The 18,757-nt window shown below is 33.8% G+C and overlaps 3 protein-coding genes and 1 long non-coding RNA gene across 5 annotated transcripts in view; 2 read left to right on the forward strand and 2 right to left on the reverse strand.

The window, feature by feature from the left end:
* Nucleotides 1-3,732: 3,732 nt before the first annotated feature.
* On the reverse strand, nt 3,733-9,793 carry LOC113041511 (acidic mammalian chitinase). 2 transcript variants are annotated; one of them, XM_026200101.1, is made up of 11 exons: nt 9,521-9,793; nt 8,498-8,546; nt 7,664-7,696; nt 7,253-7,421; nt 6,738-6,785; nt 6,391-6,556; nt 6,188-6,297; nt 6,044-6,101; nt 4,851-5,039; nt 4,678-4,758; nt 3,733-4,599 (listed from the first exon to the last, which is right to left on the reverse strand). In XM_026200101.1, exons 2-11 carry the CDS (start codon nt 8,511-8,513, stop codon nt 4,189-4,191), a joined length of 1,281 nt encoding a protein of 426 aa, XP_026055886.1. In that variant the 5' UTR covers nt 8,514-8,546; nt 9,521-9,793; the 3' UTR covers nt 3,733-4,188. The 2 variants fall into 2 exon arrangements, with proteins under 2 accessions (XP_026055886.1, XP_026055887.1); XM_026200102.1 differs by lacking the exon at nt 8,498-8,546 and having other exon boundaries at nt 9,521-9,714.
* A 65-nt stretch (nt 9,794-9,858) lies between these two features.
* LOC113041513 (uncharacterized) lies at nt 9,859-13,045 on the forward strand. Its single transcript, XR_003275408.1, has 3 exons — nt 9,859-9,938; nt 10,143-10,196; nt 11,726-13,045. It is a non-coding gene; the product is annotated as an uncharacterized LOC113041513 (long non-coding RNA).
* A 202-nt stretch (nt 13,046-13,247) lies between these two features.
* LOC113041512 (heme transporter hrg1-B) lies at nt 13,248-15,519 on the reverse strand. The gene is made up of 3 exons (XM_026200103.1): nt 15,263-15,519; nt 14,257-14,424; nt 13,248-14,162 (listed from the first exon to the last, which is right to left on the reverse strand). Exons 1-3 carry the CDS (start codon nt 15,390-15,392, stop codon nt 14,026-14,028), a joined length of 435 nt encoding a protein of 144 aa, XP_026055888.1. The 5' UTR covers nt 15,393-15,519; the 3' UTR covers nt 13,248-14,025.
* A 1,400-nt stretch (nt 15,520-16,919) lies between these two features.
* Nucleotides 16,920-18,757, forward strand: part of LOC113041515 (rap guanine nucleotide exchange factor 3-like) — a 35,393-nt gene continuing 33,555 nt past the window's right edge. Inside the window, exon 1 of the mRNA XM_026200107.1 lies at nt 16,920-17,344. The gene's annotated coding sequence lies outside the window, so the exon portion shown is untranslated. The remainder of the gene's footprint in view (nt 17,345-18,757) is intronic.

The following is an 18,757-nucleotide window of genomic DNA, read 5'->3' on the forward strand; positions in this document are numbered from 1 at the left end:
TTACAACTCTGCAGTTATGAATGGTGCAAAATAGCAAAGTGCACTGTAACTTTCACATATGGCCATTAGTAAACTTTGAAATTATACAATTTTGGCCTAATTTTAGCCTCATTGGCAGTGCAATCAAAGTCTAAAAATCAGCACTATTGTTCTATAATTTGGCCAATAAATAAATATATTAGAGGGACTGAAAATATATATATATATTAATAAATAAAAATAAAATAATTAAATAAAAATGTTTTTTTACATTAAAATATTTTATTTTATATTATATATAAATACATAATAGGAATATTATAGGAATAATCTTCCTATAATATAGAATTTTTTTTATACATTTTGGCCTATAGAAAAAAAAATATATTTTTTGGCATAATTTTAGCCTTTAGGTAGTAGTGCATTCTAAATCAAATATCACTATCAATATATAATTTTAACACTGAATACATTATTTAGATAATATTAGAGCTGAAATAGCATGAAAAACACTTTTAAATGATTTGAGCAAAATAAATAAAATAAAATAAAATAAAATATTATTATTATTATTATTATTATTATTAAGGTTATTATTTGTGTTAAATATTATTACTAATCTGAAGTATAAGCTATACTATTCAAAAGTTTGGGGAATGCTTATTTCGGTAAAGTGTGTTATATGTCACATTCCCATTTTTATTTATCTTCCTAATTAAAATTCAACATTACAGTTCAAAAACAGTAGTGTATATAAAACATACAATTTTCACCATTCAACTAGACTGGAGATACAGAGTTCTGGCATGAAAATCTGATGGTGTAGTCTGATAGGTCTAACTCAATCTAATGTAATGACATCATCACATGGCACAGCTGATTGGTTCTCTCCTGTATTGGCAGCCAATGAGGTCACTGCTCAACAATTAAGTAGAGCTTGCTGTAGCAGTGCAATTTGCTTCGGAAACCCACCACCTTCCCCAGCTCCACCTATATAGATCTGCTACAAGGTGATTCATGTAAGCTATAAGGGGTCATTTCATGTATGTTATATTGACAGCAAGCAATATTCTTACATGCTCACAGCAGCATGTTGTGGACGTATTGGCAGTAGTTCCTTCATTGTGCCTATTAGCGCTACAGATAAATCCTTTTTCTCATAGAATTTAATTTCTCATATTGGAGCAAAGAGACAACAGAATTAATAGTGTACTACATGATGCATAACCCAGTTGCTCAAGTGGACTTAAAGTAATTAAGCATCCTCTAACCAAATGCAGAGGCTTTGCAATTTTACGCCTAAATTAATTACCAATACCATTCATGGAACATTTATTTACAATCAGACCAGCCGAGTGAGACAATGAACAACATAAATTATAATGTTAGCCAACAGTGACCAGCAATGTCCAGAGTTGGTTTGTAATGGCCAGCGGCTGGCCAGAGATTTATAGCTCCATATTCTCTAAACTTGTTCATTAAGGCAAACAATAGACTGTGTCAGCAGAAGATCTGTAAGATTAATCACACTAGTTGATCACTGTCCATAGGTTGTTGGATATGTCTGTGTGTCATCTAAGTCTTGTTAAATTGAAGTGGTTTATTGCTGTAATGGTCAGCTGCTTGCTGGGATGCTGCAAATTGGAATTTCCATTTTAATGAAAGGACAGAGAGGGACATATCTCAGTGCTGTTAGTTTGTTTCCAGCCTTGAGAACCAGTTTTACAGATTAATACACGTCAGACACTCAAAGACACAATTAAATTGGGCCTTTATCTTTATCTAAATGTCACCAACCATATACGCTCTCCAAATGACAATTATCTTGTGTTTCCAATTTACTCTTTTCTAATTTACTCGACAGAAAATGGACAAATGGTTCAGAAGCCCGATTCAATTTCACAGTGTCCTAGCAGGAACTTTAATTTAATAGCTGCCCAAAGTGGGATATGGATCACTTGCTCACGCACGGATATTTAATAATTTTGTACGTTTTTTTAAACACTTTTAGAGTCAAATGTCATGCACATGAGTGTAATGAAGGGAAATAATTGGCATTAAACTATACATTTTAAAGACATTTTGCATTGCAGGGTTATTCTTCAAATAACGTTATTTTTTACTTAAATTTTAATCAAGAAACTCAGGCATAATGTATAAACGAACAGTTCATGAATTAGTATTACATAGCTTGGCAATACTGTATATTGTTCTGCATATTTAAATATATTTATATTTGAAATTTAAAATCTCTTGTTGTAAGGCATAATAAGTGTGCAAAAAAGCTGAATATGTAGTATTAAATTATTTTAAATGAACAATTTTCCATTTTATATTTATATGTTTGTTTGCTGCCAGTTTGAACAGTACAGAGAAATTCAAATGTTCAAATATTAGTATTCTGATTTGTGCAACAAAATGAATATGGTAAATTTAAATTATTTTAAAATGATTTAATGCTTCATTCTATCGATTTTGTCTGATTAGTGGTAAATACTGGGTGAGAGACACCATCTTCATTAAAACAAAATAATAAAATAAAGATGAAAAGGTAAGTTTATGAGTAGATGCTGCTAAATACTTAAGATCAGTTTTTATGGGAGAAAACCTAGCTGAATTTGAATCCAAAAATTCTAATTTAAACTCAAATTGTGTACATTTACCACTAAAACCTACTTAAAGTAAATCTATATTACACTAAAAAAAAGTGCAATGCACATTAACATAAATACATCCTTCTCTAAAGATGCTAAATGATGCTCATCAGCTTGTGATGCTGAGGTGACATTAAGGAACATGTTCTCACACAAGGAGAGAACAGCCTTTAATTTACCTGCATCTCCAAATACTCCCAATTAAAGTCTAAAACCACAGGATCCTTTTGCACACCCACTGTGCCACTGCTCTTCTGAGCCACAGGCAGCTGAAGAATCAGGTGTGTGTGTGTGTTTGTATGCTATACCCCAGGACATCCAAGTAATAGCCTCATAAATCTCCTCATGCATAAAAAGCTAAGCAGATCGCACCGCCATTGGGCCAGCCATGCCTACACCTGCCGCCCTGACCACAGAAGCCAGTCGCCCTCCAGAGGCTCAGTCTGTGGAGTGCTTCATCCAGGCCCATTTTTGGGGAAATCATAATTTTGGTCATACAATTAGCTTAGAGCTTAATGAATACAGATGCTGAGGAACATCCACATGCACAAGCACTTAAAGCTGCAGTAGGTAACTTTTGTAAAAATATATTTTTTACATATTTGGTAAACCTGTCATTATGTCCTGACAGTAGAATATGAGACAAATAATCTGTGAAAAAAATCAAGCTCCTCTGGCTCCTCCCAGTGGTCCTATTGCCATTTGCAGAAAGTAATCGGCTCCCGGTAAAAAACAACCAATCGGAATTGTTTGTGTTCAAAATGTAGAAAAATGTATATAATAAGCAAGTACACCATGAATCCATTTTCCAAACCGTGTTTTTATCTTGTCCTGAATCACTAGGGTGCACCTATAATAAGTGTTTATATTCTGACTATTTTAGATTGCTTCGGGGATACCGCGGCGGAGTAACCCAGTACCGTTGTGATTCTTCATAGACATAAACAGAGAGAAGTAGTTCCGGCTACGATGTTCTTCCGCAAGACGCAAGCAGTTCTGTTTATTAACCGCTAGAGTGTCAAAAGTTACCTACCGCAGCTTTAAATTGATCACTCACAGCTTTGCATTACGGTTCAAGAGAAGAATGTGAAATCACTGAGACTTTTATGCTACATGTTTATTTCATAATGCTGCATTGATCTGCTCTGATATACAATAAGCTTTTTTGCAATAATAAGCAATTATTAAAAACGTTAGTTCGTAAAAGCATGAAAACTTAATACAATTTTCTTTTTGCATAGTGCAAAACAAAATTAGTCTAATGCAAAACAATCTAATTCTCAGTACTATTAAAGCAGAACAAAATATTTTTGCAGTATTACATAAAAATAATTTGCATTACCACATTGCAATGTCATTGTCATCCCTATAATGTAAAAAAGTAATAAATGGTAAACTAATTATTTACCAACTTTTTTAATAATAGATGGATATATAGATAAACTGTATATAAAGGTTAATGAGAATTTTGTGAGAAAAAAAAAAAAAAAAAATATATATATATAGAGAGAGCAGGTCTCATTAATATTCATCATATGTAATTTATGTATTAATTTCACTCCATGCCCTGCCGTTCCTCCAGTGTTATGTTGCTTTGAGGAATTATTGGACGATGCTGATGGTGATGATGGTGACCATGGTGACGATGGCTATGTTGATGATGTCCCTGGTGATGGTGACCATGGTGACTATGACTATGTTGATGATGATGTCCATGTTGATGGCGTCCATGGTGATGGTGACCATGGCTGCCGTAAGGAAGATGAGAGTGATGATGCTGGTGATGGTTCCTCCTGTGATGACGACCACCATGCTCATGACGTCGGTGTTCATGACGCGAATGCATAATCGCCTTTGATTCAAACATTGCTCGTTCTTCCCGAGTAATGTTTGCACACATGGAGTTATAGAAGACGTCCAGATCTATCAAGACAACTCCTATGCCACCAAAGCCTTTCTGGAGCACCTGGACATTAAAAATGTCACAGCATCTAGTATTTTATTTCTACATTTTGTTACTGCTTTGAAACTACACTTCACTTACCTCTGCTATAAAACTTTGCTCATTTGACAGACTTGTTAAAGTAATGAACCGCTCTTGTCCACTTTTAATGGCCTGGCACACCTGAAAGGATAAGTGTTTTAGATTATTAAATTTCACCTGAGCTTTCCCTAATAATTAATGCTAAGCTAATACTATCTGCGGTTATAGCCTACCTGATTGCCCAGGTATAAGCCCAAAACGTGGATGTGATCCATCCTTCCTGTCTCTTTATTCATGTCATCATGCTTGAGGCGATCCCTGTGGTGATGCCTTCTATGTGACCGCCGTAGAAAAGCAGGCATGGCTAGATTGAGCTTTTGCAGGTCGACTTTCTGGTCCTGCCAGTGCTGGACTGTTTTGTTCTGTAAAGGAAAAGAAATATGAGGTAAACCCAGAGTTTGAACACTAACATGCTAACAGATAAATATGATTTACCCAAATATGACAGATCTATTTTCTTACTGGTCCTGGAATAACATTCATATGAAGCTCTCAAGAATTATAGATGCTACAAAAGTTTTACAGACCCATCATTTATCCTCTTTGGAAGCAGTTTTAATGGTGTAAGGCCTATAAGTTATGTTATTCCTGGAACATCAAAAGATGTGGATGCTTAAATACATCTTACTAGAGCTAATCACATGATGTGTGCTGCATTTGGTAGGCCGGAAATTAGTTATTTAGCATTTTAGCATTTAGCATTTCAGTTTCCATTATCCTGAAGTCAGTAGGTTTTTTGAATGAGTTTTTGGTTAGATGCCTAAAATTAGGTCTGTGGTGAACACAAACTCAAGATATTATTTTATACTACATAAAAAACACAGTATCACTTCTGTTTTCTTTACAGCTTTTACTTGTCTTTAAAAAGGTAGCAGCTAACAAGTTAGCTAAATGGGACTACAGAGGCTGTCGGGACATGAAACATTACACCAAACAGTTAAACTTAACTTACTAGTACACTTTCACAGCCTATGTTGTCAGGAATTAAGATAATAATAATAATAATAATACTGAAAGAATTGTCTGAAACTTTATGGTAGTGATGATGAAGTCATGTTACCATGCGGTAGTTCGTTTATAGTCCACATTTAGCCTTTTACTTCTGGTGATTGTATTTGCACTGCAAAACTCTTAACATTTATTTTCATTTTTAAAGATTGTAATAATGAACAACGCATGTAAGAATCAGAAACTTTTGTTGGTCACAGAGCTTATTTTCTGCAGTAATCCAATTCTATTGGATCTTTGTCGAGTGAACCAGGGTGGACATGAACATCCAGAAATATGTCATCCTTGAGGCACTGAATTTTAAAGCCAGCAAATAAAAGCCTGTCTCAACAAATTGTAAGAAATTTGAGTAATTTACAATGTATGGTCCATCCTTTTCGAGGTGAGCAGGCAGAATGGATATGAAGTCCACGTACCTTTTGAAAGGAAAGAAACACTTAAGTACATAAAAGAACCGAGCACAGCAAGTGCAATATGAATAGTGCATAGGAACGAGACTCACTGTGAAAGTGTTGGCTCATTATAAGTGACTGCACTGTGGTCAGCAAGCTCTAGTACAGATACTGACAGAAGTAGAGGCTGGGTTTCTCCTTCAAACGCGCCTTTAAGACTCTACAGACAAAATGGAAGCTTGTAATAAACATACACTTTGTTTTTATTAAAGCAAAACACATTTAAATGTGCGCCGAAAATAAGAGCCCTTACCTTCAAAAAATTTGTGAATAGCTCTATGGTTCTGCTAGATTCACCAGAAGAAGGGCCATCCAGCCAAGTCACGTCTACACCGTCTAAACTCTGGGGCTTTAAGTATGTCAATACCGTTTGAACAAAAGTCTCAACACCGGCCTCATTAGCAGACATCAGCTCCAACCTAAACAACAGCAAATTTAGTTAATTCAATATATTGTCATGGTATAGATTTTTATATATTTGGAGTTTTCAGAAATTCCCATCAGTAATCAGTACATGTAAAAAAAAAAATATTAATAATAAATTAAAAGTGGTAAAATAAATAAATAAATTAATTATTATATATATTTTTTTTTTTGTACCTTGATGATTTGATTTCCAAGCCAAGCAAAATCTTCAAAGTTGGATTTCTGGGGAGAGTATCATATTTTTATGAACAAATTTTTACAAATTATATTTTAAAAAATATATATGTAAAGTAATACTATTAACTATAATATTAATTAAAAAAATATTTTTTTTTTTAACAAATGTCTGAATTTTAGCAGTTCACTCCAGGGTCATTATCCTTAACTAAATCTCAGATTAAAATCATTAAAAATAATTGTATTAATTTAAATAAAATAGCCATTTAACTGTAATAAAAATATGAAAAAAAACAACATTAAATATGAAAGCATTCCTCATTTTTTGTTTAGCTTAAGCTGAAGTACTAAAAGTACTAAAATAACAAAATTTTAATTAAAATTCATCATAAAAAAAAACTTTACAAAAACGATGACAAAACGAAATGCTAAAATTGTATTTAAAATATTGACAAAAGCACTAATAACAGATTAAGTCAGAGAATGAGTCAAGAAAAGATCAAAAATCAGACCTCTCTTTCATCATTCTAATAGTAACACTGTCAACTTCTGACAAGCTTTGGAGGTAAAGGTCGTCATCAGTGGGGGTCAAGGGGAGGATGATGTGAGAGCACGGCCCCTCATGTGTGCGGTGTGTTAAAACATCCAGATAACAGGTCAGTCTGTAACTCCTCTGCGCACCTGTGACGAATGAGTGAGAGAAAACTTAAGTGCTGTGTTATTATTGTTACTCTGAATGCCCTCAGCAGCAGCCTAAGCTTGCTATTTTAGTTTCAGCTTGTTCAGCCTCTCAAACGTTTCCTTTTTCAAGTGCTCTCTAATCTAGCAGCCGTGTGCTTGTACCACACACCAGCATCACACATGCAATGTTCTCCTTGAGAGACTGTTGAACGACGATTTAAACAGGTTGCGAGTGGACTTACCGACTGAAATCACCAGGCAAAGGAATGCAAAAGCTGAAACACAATAGAAAAATACTCATCAATATCTTGATACACTGACAGAATCAAGAATTCTATGAAAAATGTTTAAGTCGTTTTGTGACATTTGTTTTTCTTTTTCTTTTTTTTTTTGCAAGTTAGTAGGTCTGTGGTTGTTCCAGCGGCGGAAACCTAAATTAAAAGCCACATCCTGATGTGTGTGTAGATGTTGTTATAGATAATACCCGACTGCAAATTGTACAGCAACAAGTTATGGCAAAAATGCAACATATCAAATGCTTGTCTTACATGTAGAGCTATTTTATTTTAGAAATTATTTTGTGGTATGGGTCACAAGAATGTTATGTTTTGCTATAGATCCAAATCACAGATGAATAAGCAACATCAGCAATATCTATATTAGATTTCATTAATTTTTTTAAAAGACATCTCTTTTATGCTTACCAAGGCTGCATTAAATACAGTAAATCTGCAATTTTGTGAAATATCATTACAATTTCATATTGTTATCAATGCTGAAAACAGTTGTGCTGCTTAATATTTCAATAGGAATGCATTGTTTACAGGATTTTTTGATGACTCCATCTTTAATAACAAGTCTGTTAACTCATATTTATTGACTCCGGACCTCTGAATGGTTGTGAATTTAGAATATACTAAAGGAAAAATGATTCAGTTCCAAGACACTTAGTAAAAGATATGTAAACTGTCAGAAAAACTATCTGCTGAAAAAATACCAGTTTAATAACGACATTTAAATGTCAAAGTTTCAGTTGGAAGTTCAGAAATACAAAAAACTGTTTACTGAATACTTGCCTCTGATGAGCTGCATTGTTCCTGAAGAAGTCAGTAGCTGCTGTGTTGTCTGATAAAGGCAGGCTATATATTATACACATACATACACCACTTCCTGTGTCAAAACTGGCCCCAAAGTTTCCCCGTCAGCTTCACACTTTGCTGATGCAAAGCCCACATCCTGGTTGTACAACAGGCCTGTGCCATCCTTATACACACACTACATTTATATTAAAACAAAGCTGATTATATTTTATGACGGCAGCAAATTTTTTACATTATTAACTTTATTATTATATGAACAAACTGAAAAGAAAGCTTGTACATTTTCCGCCAATATATTTCTGATTCAAGGAATACTGTAGTTGACCTAAAAATCTATATTTGCTGAAAATGTCCTCACCCACCACATGCCATCCAAGATGACTTTGCTTCTTTATTGGAAGAGATTTGGAGAAATTTAGCATTGCAAGCATTACTTCCACATGAGAATGCAATATTTCGGATAGATGACTTGTATTTTAGTCAGAAACAATGGTTTAAAGTTGAAAATGTTTTCATTATTAAGTTATTACATGCAGCTTTTCACTTCACAAGATGTTAAATGATGGACTGGAGTTGTGTGGATTACACGTGAATAATTACGATGTTTTTATCAGCTGTTTGGAGTCTCATTCTGACGGCACCCGTTCACCGCAGGGGATCCACTGATGAGCAAAAATACAAAAATTCTCCAAATCTGTTCAGATGAAGAAACAAACTTGCCAACATATCGGATGGCCTGAGGAGGAGTAAATTTTTTTGGCAAACTAACGTTAATCCTATTAGATCTGGAATAACCTTTACTGACAGATAATCAATGAAATTACATAAAAACTGCATATATATTTATACATACATGTGATGTGGTTCTACATGTTATATTTATGTATAAACTGCAATTTCAGAAGTTTACATTTTTCGACTGATTTTTAGTTCAAAACTGAGTAATTTAAACGTAGGTATGCAAAAAATGTAATCCATGTTTTTTCGAGGAGTACTTACAGTTAAAAAATGCAGCTTCTTACACTTGATTGTGATTTAAGCAGACTTCAAGAGCCCACCAAATTCGAGGACGGACGCCTGTTAAGACTTGATGGGCTTAAAGACCGTGATCCTCTTCCTCACTCGAGATTAAGCTTTGTTTTATCCAGCTCAGAAAGCATATCGCCACCTCTTGAAACGGAGTGCGTGTCTGTTTCAGCCTGTATACAGATTTTAATCAAGGTTTACATTTAAGTAATAATATAAATATCACCTCACAATGGTGAGTCTGGCCTACAGAGCCCCCAATAATCCCCCAATTGCAGAACCCTTACGTCACAGCAGTCTCAGGACAGCAGCGTCAAGCCGGAAGTGGACGGAGAAAAAGCTATTTTACTAAGCATAAGCGCCACGTTGTTTTAATCTACGTTGATGTCAGGTCAGCATTTATTTTTTAATTTTTTAAAACGATTCAATCAGATGATAGATAGATAAAGTAGCTGATCAAAAACAAGGTGTGGTTTATAAGGCTTTCATAAAACAAAGTTATTAATAAAAATGATGTGTTGTCATATTCTTATTCCAGGAGTTACTGTTATTTTAATTTAGATAAAATTCTTTTATCATTATTCCATTATTTTAGAATGTTCCATAACAGCTGGCTGGCTCCGCTGACTGTTGGATCTTCATATTGATGGTGAGTGTGTGTGTGTGTGTGTGTGTAATAATCAAATATGATCAAAGACGACTTTGATATGATGCAGGGCAACAATTCCATAAATGCAGTTATGCCCCTAAAGTTCAAGATAATGGAGCATGTTTGCTGTTTGTCCCAAATGTGATTTTACACAACTGTTTAGTAAATAAGAAGTTAATAATGTTATATTTTACAATATAACACAATTATATATGTAATTATATTATTGGGTTTTATATATTATATACTATATAATTGTGTAATTATATTATTGTTTTATATACAATATAACACAGTATTGAAAATATTACTTATAAACTAATGTCACAGCAGAATTGTTGTGCATCTCAGAGAGACACAGCGGTGTTTAGTTTTTTGAATGAACAAATCAGGTGAACCAATGATTCAAAAGCCCATTCATAAAGTGAGCCGTTTACTGAATTCCTGAATGAACCAGCCATTTGAACTTTTTTTTATTTTATTTTTTTTATTGTTTTTTCCTTATCACAATAAACAATGAAAATATCAGACAAAAAAAGAAGAAAAAATAAAAATATTACATCCTCAAAATGTGCAATATAAATTTTATTGTATCATAAACTAAGAGTCACACCTCCAGCAAATCATCTGAGAAAACATTTTCTATACTGTTCACATGACAAGGGAGAACAAACTATATTCAAAAACAAAAACAATAAAAATAAACTAAAACAAAATAAATAAAATAAGACAAACCATATAAAAGGGACTCAGCATATCTGAAGTGTTATTAAATGTTTATGCAATTTTTTAGCCTGGGCATTCTCAACCTTTATGAGACAGTTTTGGAACAGCAAAAGTTAATTTTTAAGGGCAGACCATGTGGGGGAGGACTTAGCAAATCGACATTTATGTATATAATATTTTGTGGCTATAATTAGATTATTGACCAAAAATTCATCATTTTTATTTTGTAGAATTACACCCATCTGAATATTTTGATATGAAAAGAAATCTATGTTTATAGATCTGGAGGACAACAGGTTGTGAAGAGATTTCCATAAATTCTGAGCCAGTTGACATTCATAAAACAGGTGTTCTGTTGTTTCAACATTAATGTTGCAGATATGACAATTGGCTAATCAGCCATTTGAACTAATCAAATAAATTACTCATAAGAACATTTATCGCCACCTGCTGGCAGTTTTAGTTTCTTATTTAGAGTATTATTTCCTTAAAAAAAAGGGAAAAAACACTTTAAAGGTATTGTTCTTCGTTTTCATTAGAATGGATAAACTCTGTATTCATTTTTTTATTATTATTATTATTATTATTATGCTCTGTAGATGGTCCTTGAGATGCCTTTGATTGCACAGCTGTAAGTTGTTTAAAAATATAATTGGGACTAAATTCAGTTTGATATAGTAATATGTGCTTTTCCTTATTTGTCAGTTTGATTTTCGTCTAATACTAAAACGGTGGTGCCTCATTCTCTTGGAAAAGTTTGCTCTTGAAAAGTATATTTATCTTGCATACGTTTTTCTGTCCAGCAGAGCAGTTCAGAGGTTTGGTGAGAGAGCTGATGTTCCTCCAACTGAAAGACGAAGACCAAAGAAAGCTCTTCTTTAGCATCCACATCACCACATAACACTAATAGCAACTCTATGCATATGACTTTGGAGCCCTCTAGATGTGGAATTCACTGTCGTAAATAATGAGCAGACGTACCTTCATGTGTGAGTGTGGGAAATAAAATATAAGTTATCAGCGGGCAGAGTATCATCAATATCGTTTTGAAACTGATATTTCATGGCAACAAAAAAAAAACGTCTTAAGAACATTAGTAGTAATCTATTTAAAAAAAATATTGAACTGCTGCCCCCTGCTGGTGAGTCATTCAAACACGCTCAAACATCCAACTACAAACTTCAGATCAGTGTCTACATAAAAAAAGGCAACTTGAATTTGTGGTATAGATTTAAACAACAGTACTTTAATCCCCTTCAAAAGTCTCAATGTAATACATACTGTGCAAAGTTTTAATCTGCAGGTAGTATAACTGTAATCAGATGAATCTGCATACAACTGGTTAAAAGGAGTATGGTACAAAACTCCTTTACATACACGCTACATACAGCATTTTGGAGATGACCCCTTCTACTCATTAAAACAAATAATACATTTAACATTTCTATGTAATCTAGTGCAAAATAATCTGTTTTTGTTACTTTTTGGCTCCTAAAACTGAATTGTTTTCCAAGTCTTCAAAAATTATTTACTCACCATCAATATAATTTTTGGTTCAATAATTTTATTCATAATTAAACTAATTTAAATATGAATAATTTTTTGTCTGATTCTCATACAAAGCAATTATATGAGTTATACTTTTTTTTACTATAAAAAAAAAGGGATTTAAATGACATGACGGTGAATAAATGGCAGGATTTGGGGAGAACTATTCCTTTAACATCTGCAAATTACAACAGAACATCTGCTCAACACACAAACACACAGAGCGCTCATTCCTCAAATAAACAAAACATGAATTTTAAAACATAAACTTTTGTTTTGTCTGGCATATCTTGAAGTAAAATAACCCAAAAATAACATTTCACTTGATGACATAACATATTTAGTTTTCAAAAATATGGTGAAATCAGCTCATGGCTTTAACTTCATACAATTTTGTGATAATATATAAGTAACTAAAAACATAACATATGCAAAGGACTGAGCACCAGTTAGTCATTCATTCAATTGCTCAATCTTCTAGTGGCAAAGAGAGGAACTGCATATTAATAATACATTAATGGTAACATTCGGAACAAAATACTAGTCACACTACTAAAGTATTTACTATATAAAAGTAGTATCCAAAACAGAATGCATAACGCACCAATAAGCTTAGAATGCTACATTGTTACATTTCAGTGAGGAATCATGTATGAATATTTTACTTGTCTTGGCTTTTAGTAGTCTGATCAAATAACAAGTCAACATGGTTAAATGTACTGTACACAACATTACTGTGTTTACTGCATCTTTGACCTAATAAATGCAGCCTTGGTGAACATAAGAGACGTCTTTTTAATAAATAAATTTAAAAAATTACTTACTGCAGAATTACTATTATGGTAGTATCCAAACACAGCCTATCATAAATAGAACTCAGTATAAACAACATTTAAAAAGAAATAACAATAACAATTGCAATGGCGAATGATAAAGAACACTATGTCTGAAAACGACAGCGACATTAAATCAGTCGATTCCACCATCGCTGGCTGAGACCACCAGATAAAGCTGTGCAAATCCTTCATCACACCTCATTTAATACTCTTAGAAGAAAAATTGCAAAAATTGTACTTCGTCTCTTCAAAGTGTGCATTTTGGACCACATTCTCCAAAAATGGTTTATAGTAATACCCTAAGAATGCATAACATCAGCACTCTCAGGAACAAATATGCACCCTTATTAAAGAGGTAGAGACAAGGTCTACTGTCCCAATGACAATCTACAATTTTTGCACGTTTTTTCTGACAGTGAAGGACAGCCTTCATTTCACATCTGACATTTGGAGGGAAGTTGCCACATCTTAGTATACTCACTTCATTTGAAACATGTCAATGTAAAACCTCAAGTTAACTCAAAAAGACAGGAAAGAAGCGGATCACAGACATTAGGCCTGGATCTGAGGGAAGGAGGATTGAGATTTGAGTCTTTCTGTGAAAGCAAGGAGGCTGTAAGACGGTTTTAAAAAAGAGATCGATCCTTTCTTCCATCTCCACATTGGCAGGTGAAGCCACCGTCTGGCAACTACAAATCTACTACAGATGTAGGAGCCAATCAAAAGTCACTGAGGATGCTGATGTCAGCGAACTCCTGGTGGTAACGGTGGGAGTACATGCCCAGCAGGAAGGCCCATTTAAGAGTCATGAAGCTCCACACGGCAGATAGATAGAAGCTCTTGGGGTCAGTTATTGCTGAAGACAAAAACATACAGATTGGATTACAGACACTTTAAATATGCGTATATTTTGTGTGGAATGTTTTATTAGACAAAATGAAGGTACTTACACTGCTTTTCTATAACAGCTAAAGCTATGAAGGTGGCAAAAGCAGCAACAGCCAGGAGGGAGAAGACCGAACTAACAAACATGAAGAACTTGAGTCCTTTCAGCCATGTGCGCCAGTAGTCCTGAATGTACATAATGTGGGTGACCAATGCCCAGAGTGCCAGAACGCCTGGAGATTTAAACCCATAACATAAACACATAGAAAAAAATTGGTTATACACTGTAAAAAAAAAAAAAAAAATTATATATACATTTATTTAGTTAGTTAGTTAGTTAGTTAGTATAATTATTTATTTTTTTCTTTTATAAATTACATGATGAAATAAATGGAAAATGTACTGGTGTTTTTCGGATATTATCCAATAAGTTTAAAGACATTTACATTAACTCTAACACAATGCAATGAAGAGCCAAAGTCAAAATGCACAGATAAAACACCTGTAAAATATGAATTTGGAAAACTCATTATTCCTTAATAGTAATATAGTACATTTTGCCACATTTTTTTATGGATTTTCATGTAACACTTTGAATTAAACGTAAAAATTACTTTCTTACCCCAATAATCTGTTTCATTTAGAATTTCAAAAATCTTGAGTGCAAAGTTTTGGGGGGGAAGAAATATAGTTTTATCAAAAGGAATTCACAAAAACTGCTAATTTAATTAGTTTGAATAAAATTATATATTTAAATATTAATTATCATATACTATTTATTATAGCAACAGTCAAAAAATCTCCATATTTATGGGTGTTTATTTCCAAAGTCATTTAAAGAAGATAACAGACTGATTATTTTAAGAAAGAAATGAAATAATAATTCATTATATCTCTATTGGAATAACAAACCACACACTGCAGACAGAAGGTGACAGCCTGAGGCTGTTCTTCCCAACCGCATGATCACACAATAATAGCAACAAATTAAAAAGCATGACAGCAAAAGAAACAGGATGTGAAATATCTATATTTGACAGCGAATGTGTGGCCTTGAGTTTATTTCCAGACCTGATAACCCGCCCGTCGCCGCCGTCCATGGCTGTTTATAAACCACATTCCACACGATAAACGCCGAAAATCCCACCAGCATGCCGAACGTGGCATAGCCCACACTGATGTAGATCCTGTTTGGACCCATTATACATGTATAAAGTACCGCAGTAAGCTGTAAAAACAGGCTAAAGCGAATGATTACACCATCGAAGAGAGATTATGTAATGCTGCACGGTTTATTCGTAAACACGACTGCATGACCCGGAAGAGCTCCACGGTAATCACCATAGCTACAATCAACAACCTCACCGTCGCGGATGAACAAAATGATTTGGTATTATTTGGATATGTAAAAAGACAACTGAACTAAATACTTGCGAAACATAACAGAATCACTTCTCTTATATTAATTTGAATTAATTTGATATTAATTTAGGCTTACAAAACACTTGTATCTGTGTACTTTAAATGTTGTGGAAATAAATGGTTCGTATATCATAGAATGAATCATAATTACTGTAATTTTCATCATGTCAGCAGTAGCTAATTGCAGTGTGCTCCAAAAAATAATAAAGCATTAAATGTGCGTTAATTGCTGGGAATTTAATAAGCGTGTACACATGCTAATTAAACACACATTATTTATTGTAAATAATTACAGTATAAATTGGGCATAAAGTTTGATTGAAGGTTGCAAAAATCAATGGAAAAAAAAACATATGAAATAGGAATGCAGTTTTTTTTTTTTTTTTTTTTTGATTGTCATTGTTTAAATTTATGAATAAATAAATCAACCAGCCTAAACAAACAAAAAGCAATCATGTAAAATTGTGGAAAAGTGTGTAAACATTTAGAGGTGAGGTGACACTCATAATGCCACATGTATCTCTTCTGTGCAGCGCTGAAGATGGTGGTTTGAATCTCTCTGATCTTTGCTCTAGTGGTTTTCCATCTACCTGTCAAACTCATTGTCACAGCACTACAGTAATTGTGAAACAAACAAACAAAAAAAATTAATCTTCTCAACTGCAAATGAACACTACCAGTCCAAAGTTTTTTTGAACAGTATGGGTTTTAATGTTAAAGAATAAATAATTTTGTGTGGGAGTTTTTGCTGTACTTTGGGTCAAATAAATACAGGCTTGGTGAGCAGGAGAGACTTCTTTAAAAAATCTTACTGTCCAAAAACTTTTGACTTGTAGTGTAGGCTAGAAAAACTAGCGAGAACAGATCATGCATGCAATTACATAACAGAATAGAAGAAATGCTACACCCAGAATTAATCAGGCTGACATCATTCACAAATTGTTTCATGCAACCTTATTACTTTATTGTGTACATGAATACACAAGCAACAAATGCCATGCCTTAGGGTATAACATATAAATTACAATAACATAAAATACTATTAATTAGTAATTATGAATTTATGATTCATGAAATGTGCTAATGTAAAAGGTGTATGACTGCATGAAGTTATAGCTGTATAAACAGCACAGGAAAGGGAGGTATGCATTTAAAATGATCAAAATGATGATCTCAGGTAGCATTGTTTAAGCATGAGCACACATCTTTGGCCAGACAGGAGTTGGTGCCCATGTAAACAGAATGAAAGTCCAGAGAGGACTGAACCAAATCAAGAGGCCACAGATGTACTTTGGCCCCATTTCCCCCAGTCACTGCTGAGAACTGAAATACTATGGGTTTTAATGGCATTCAAGGAAATGGAAGACAACAAGTGTCATCAAGCTTCAAGACACACCTTCATAGGTCAACCCTCATGAAATGAGCACAAAGCCTAATTTTGTTTCACCAATAAGAGCGGGGCAGGAAGCCGGTAACTCGGTGGCTTCAGTGATTCAAATGAGATCAACGCTCGGCGGTTTCCTCTGTATGCTTCACAGACAACACAGACAGACATAAAGAGATCGAGGCAGAGATAAGGAGAAAGAAAAAGTCATACAGAGATAGATACTTCACAAGACGCTCGCCTGGAAGACAAGAAAGACAAGACGGTCCTGATTGGCACCGAAGAAAACTATTTGGAAATCAAAGAAAACACTGCCAACCTCATCTACAGACGGACCAGACATACCGGTGAGTGTTTATATCACCGCCAGATGCAACCACATTTACCTCGTCTAACAAATCACCCTGAGAAAGCACTTCAATTATTTAACTAGTAATCATTTCATTAGATAGTTAAGATTTCTGACCTGAAAAAATTCTGAATAAAATCGGAATCAATATTATTTAAATATGAACCATGACACATTTTCTGACAGTGCTGATTTAAAAAAAGGTAGACTGTATTTCACTGTAAATATTACAAATATATATAACAAAGATTACTGGAATAAATTTTACCACATTTTACAAGACAACTTCAAAATGTCATGTTTAATAATAATAATAACAAGACAAATATTTTAAAATACTGTAATAAAAAAACCTTTACAGTTATATTTATTAATAAATAGATTAATGAATTTAATATATTCATTACTATATTTAGCAATTTATTCATTCAAATTAGTTTATATATTTATTCAACATTTATGTACAAACACATTGTCTAAAATGTTACCCATTGATTTTTTTTTTATGCTCAAAAATTCTTAAATAACTTTGGGAAATTCTGCGGGCATGTGATTCATCATGATGCTGGGAAAGAGACTTAAGAGACTGGTGGGTGACAGTCGAGTGCAAGAAGGTGAGCTGTGAGTTTAAAGAAGCCCCCAAATAGAAGACAGGAAGTTACACATGATTAGATGTGGCTGAGGAGGTGTGCATGTAAAACAGCTCTCTCTTATGTGCTTTCATCACTTCATATTTCACTGGACTTCCAATATAAACAATATTTCCTTCCTCCATGGACAACAGAGATCCTCTTTCTAAGAAACAGGCGCTCAGTTGGTATAGGAAGGAAAGGGTGACTTGGAATGACAGGATTTATGAGACTGAAGAATAGTTTTCTAGAATTACAAAGGGATGGAAAATATCTTCATGAGCATATGTGAAGCTTGAGATTCCAGTTAACTGGACCTTAATGTGTGTGATTTTTGTTTCATGTAAAATTGTGTTGCATTGGGAATCTACAGGGAGTTGAAGATTGATTACAAAAGGCTGTGATTTGTTGCAGGAAGTCCTACACCCTTTCCCAAAGGAAATGTGTGCTTGTTTTCGCACTGTATTTTAATCTCTGTGATGTGATTTATTTATTTTTGTTTTCTAGAAATGTAGCACTGGTCCGCCAGTTAAAACTAGTAATTTGTGAACTTTCTGGACAATTTATGGAAGCGTAAAGTACTAAGATTTTTTTAAACAAACTATAAAACAGTCACAAAAAGTAATAGCTATAAATGCACACTAGAGGGCAAGCTAAGTCAAGCAGCACCACTGTGCATCGTTTGGGTTATGAAACTAACTCTGGCCAATAACATATTCTTTCATGCTAGCAGCAATTTTAAATGCTACTTTTTAATTTTATTTGCCTGCCATAGAAAATTG

Source organism: Carassius auratus, chromosome 23 (assembly GCF_003368295.1).
Source record: "Carassius auratus strain Wakin chromosome 23, ASM336829v1, whole genome shotgun sequence".
Lineage (NCBI taxonomy): Eukaryota > Metazoa > Chordata > Actinopteri > Cypriniformes > Cyprinidae > Carassius > Carassius auratus.

Coding starts and splice junctions, on each gene's coding strand:
- LOC113041511 (XM_026200101.1), bottom strand. Junction 6,298..6,390: donor TATTCACAAATTTTTTGAAG/GTAAGGGCTCTT, acceptor TTTTGTCTGTAG/AGTCTTAAAGGCGCGTTTGA. Junction 4,759..4,850: donor GCTTATACCTGGGCAATCAG/GTAGGCTATAAC, acceptor TTATCCTTTCAG/GTGTGCCAGGCCATTAAAAG.
- LOC113041512 (XM_026200103.1), bottom strand. CDS start 15,392: ATGGGTCCAAACAGGATCTACATCAGTGTGGGCTATGCCACGTTCGGC. Junction 14,425..15,262: donor GGCGACGGGCGGGTTATCAG/GTCTGGAAATAA, acceptor TTAAATCTCCAG/GCGTTCTGGCACTCTGGGCA. Junction 14,163..14,256: donor AGCTGTTATAGAAAAGCAGT/GTAAGTACCTTC, acceptor TTTTGTCTTCAG/CAATAACTGACCCCAAGAGC.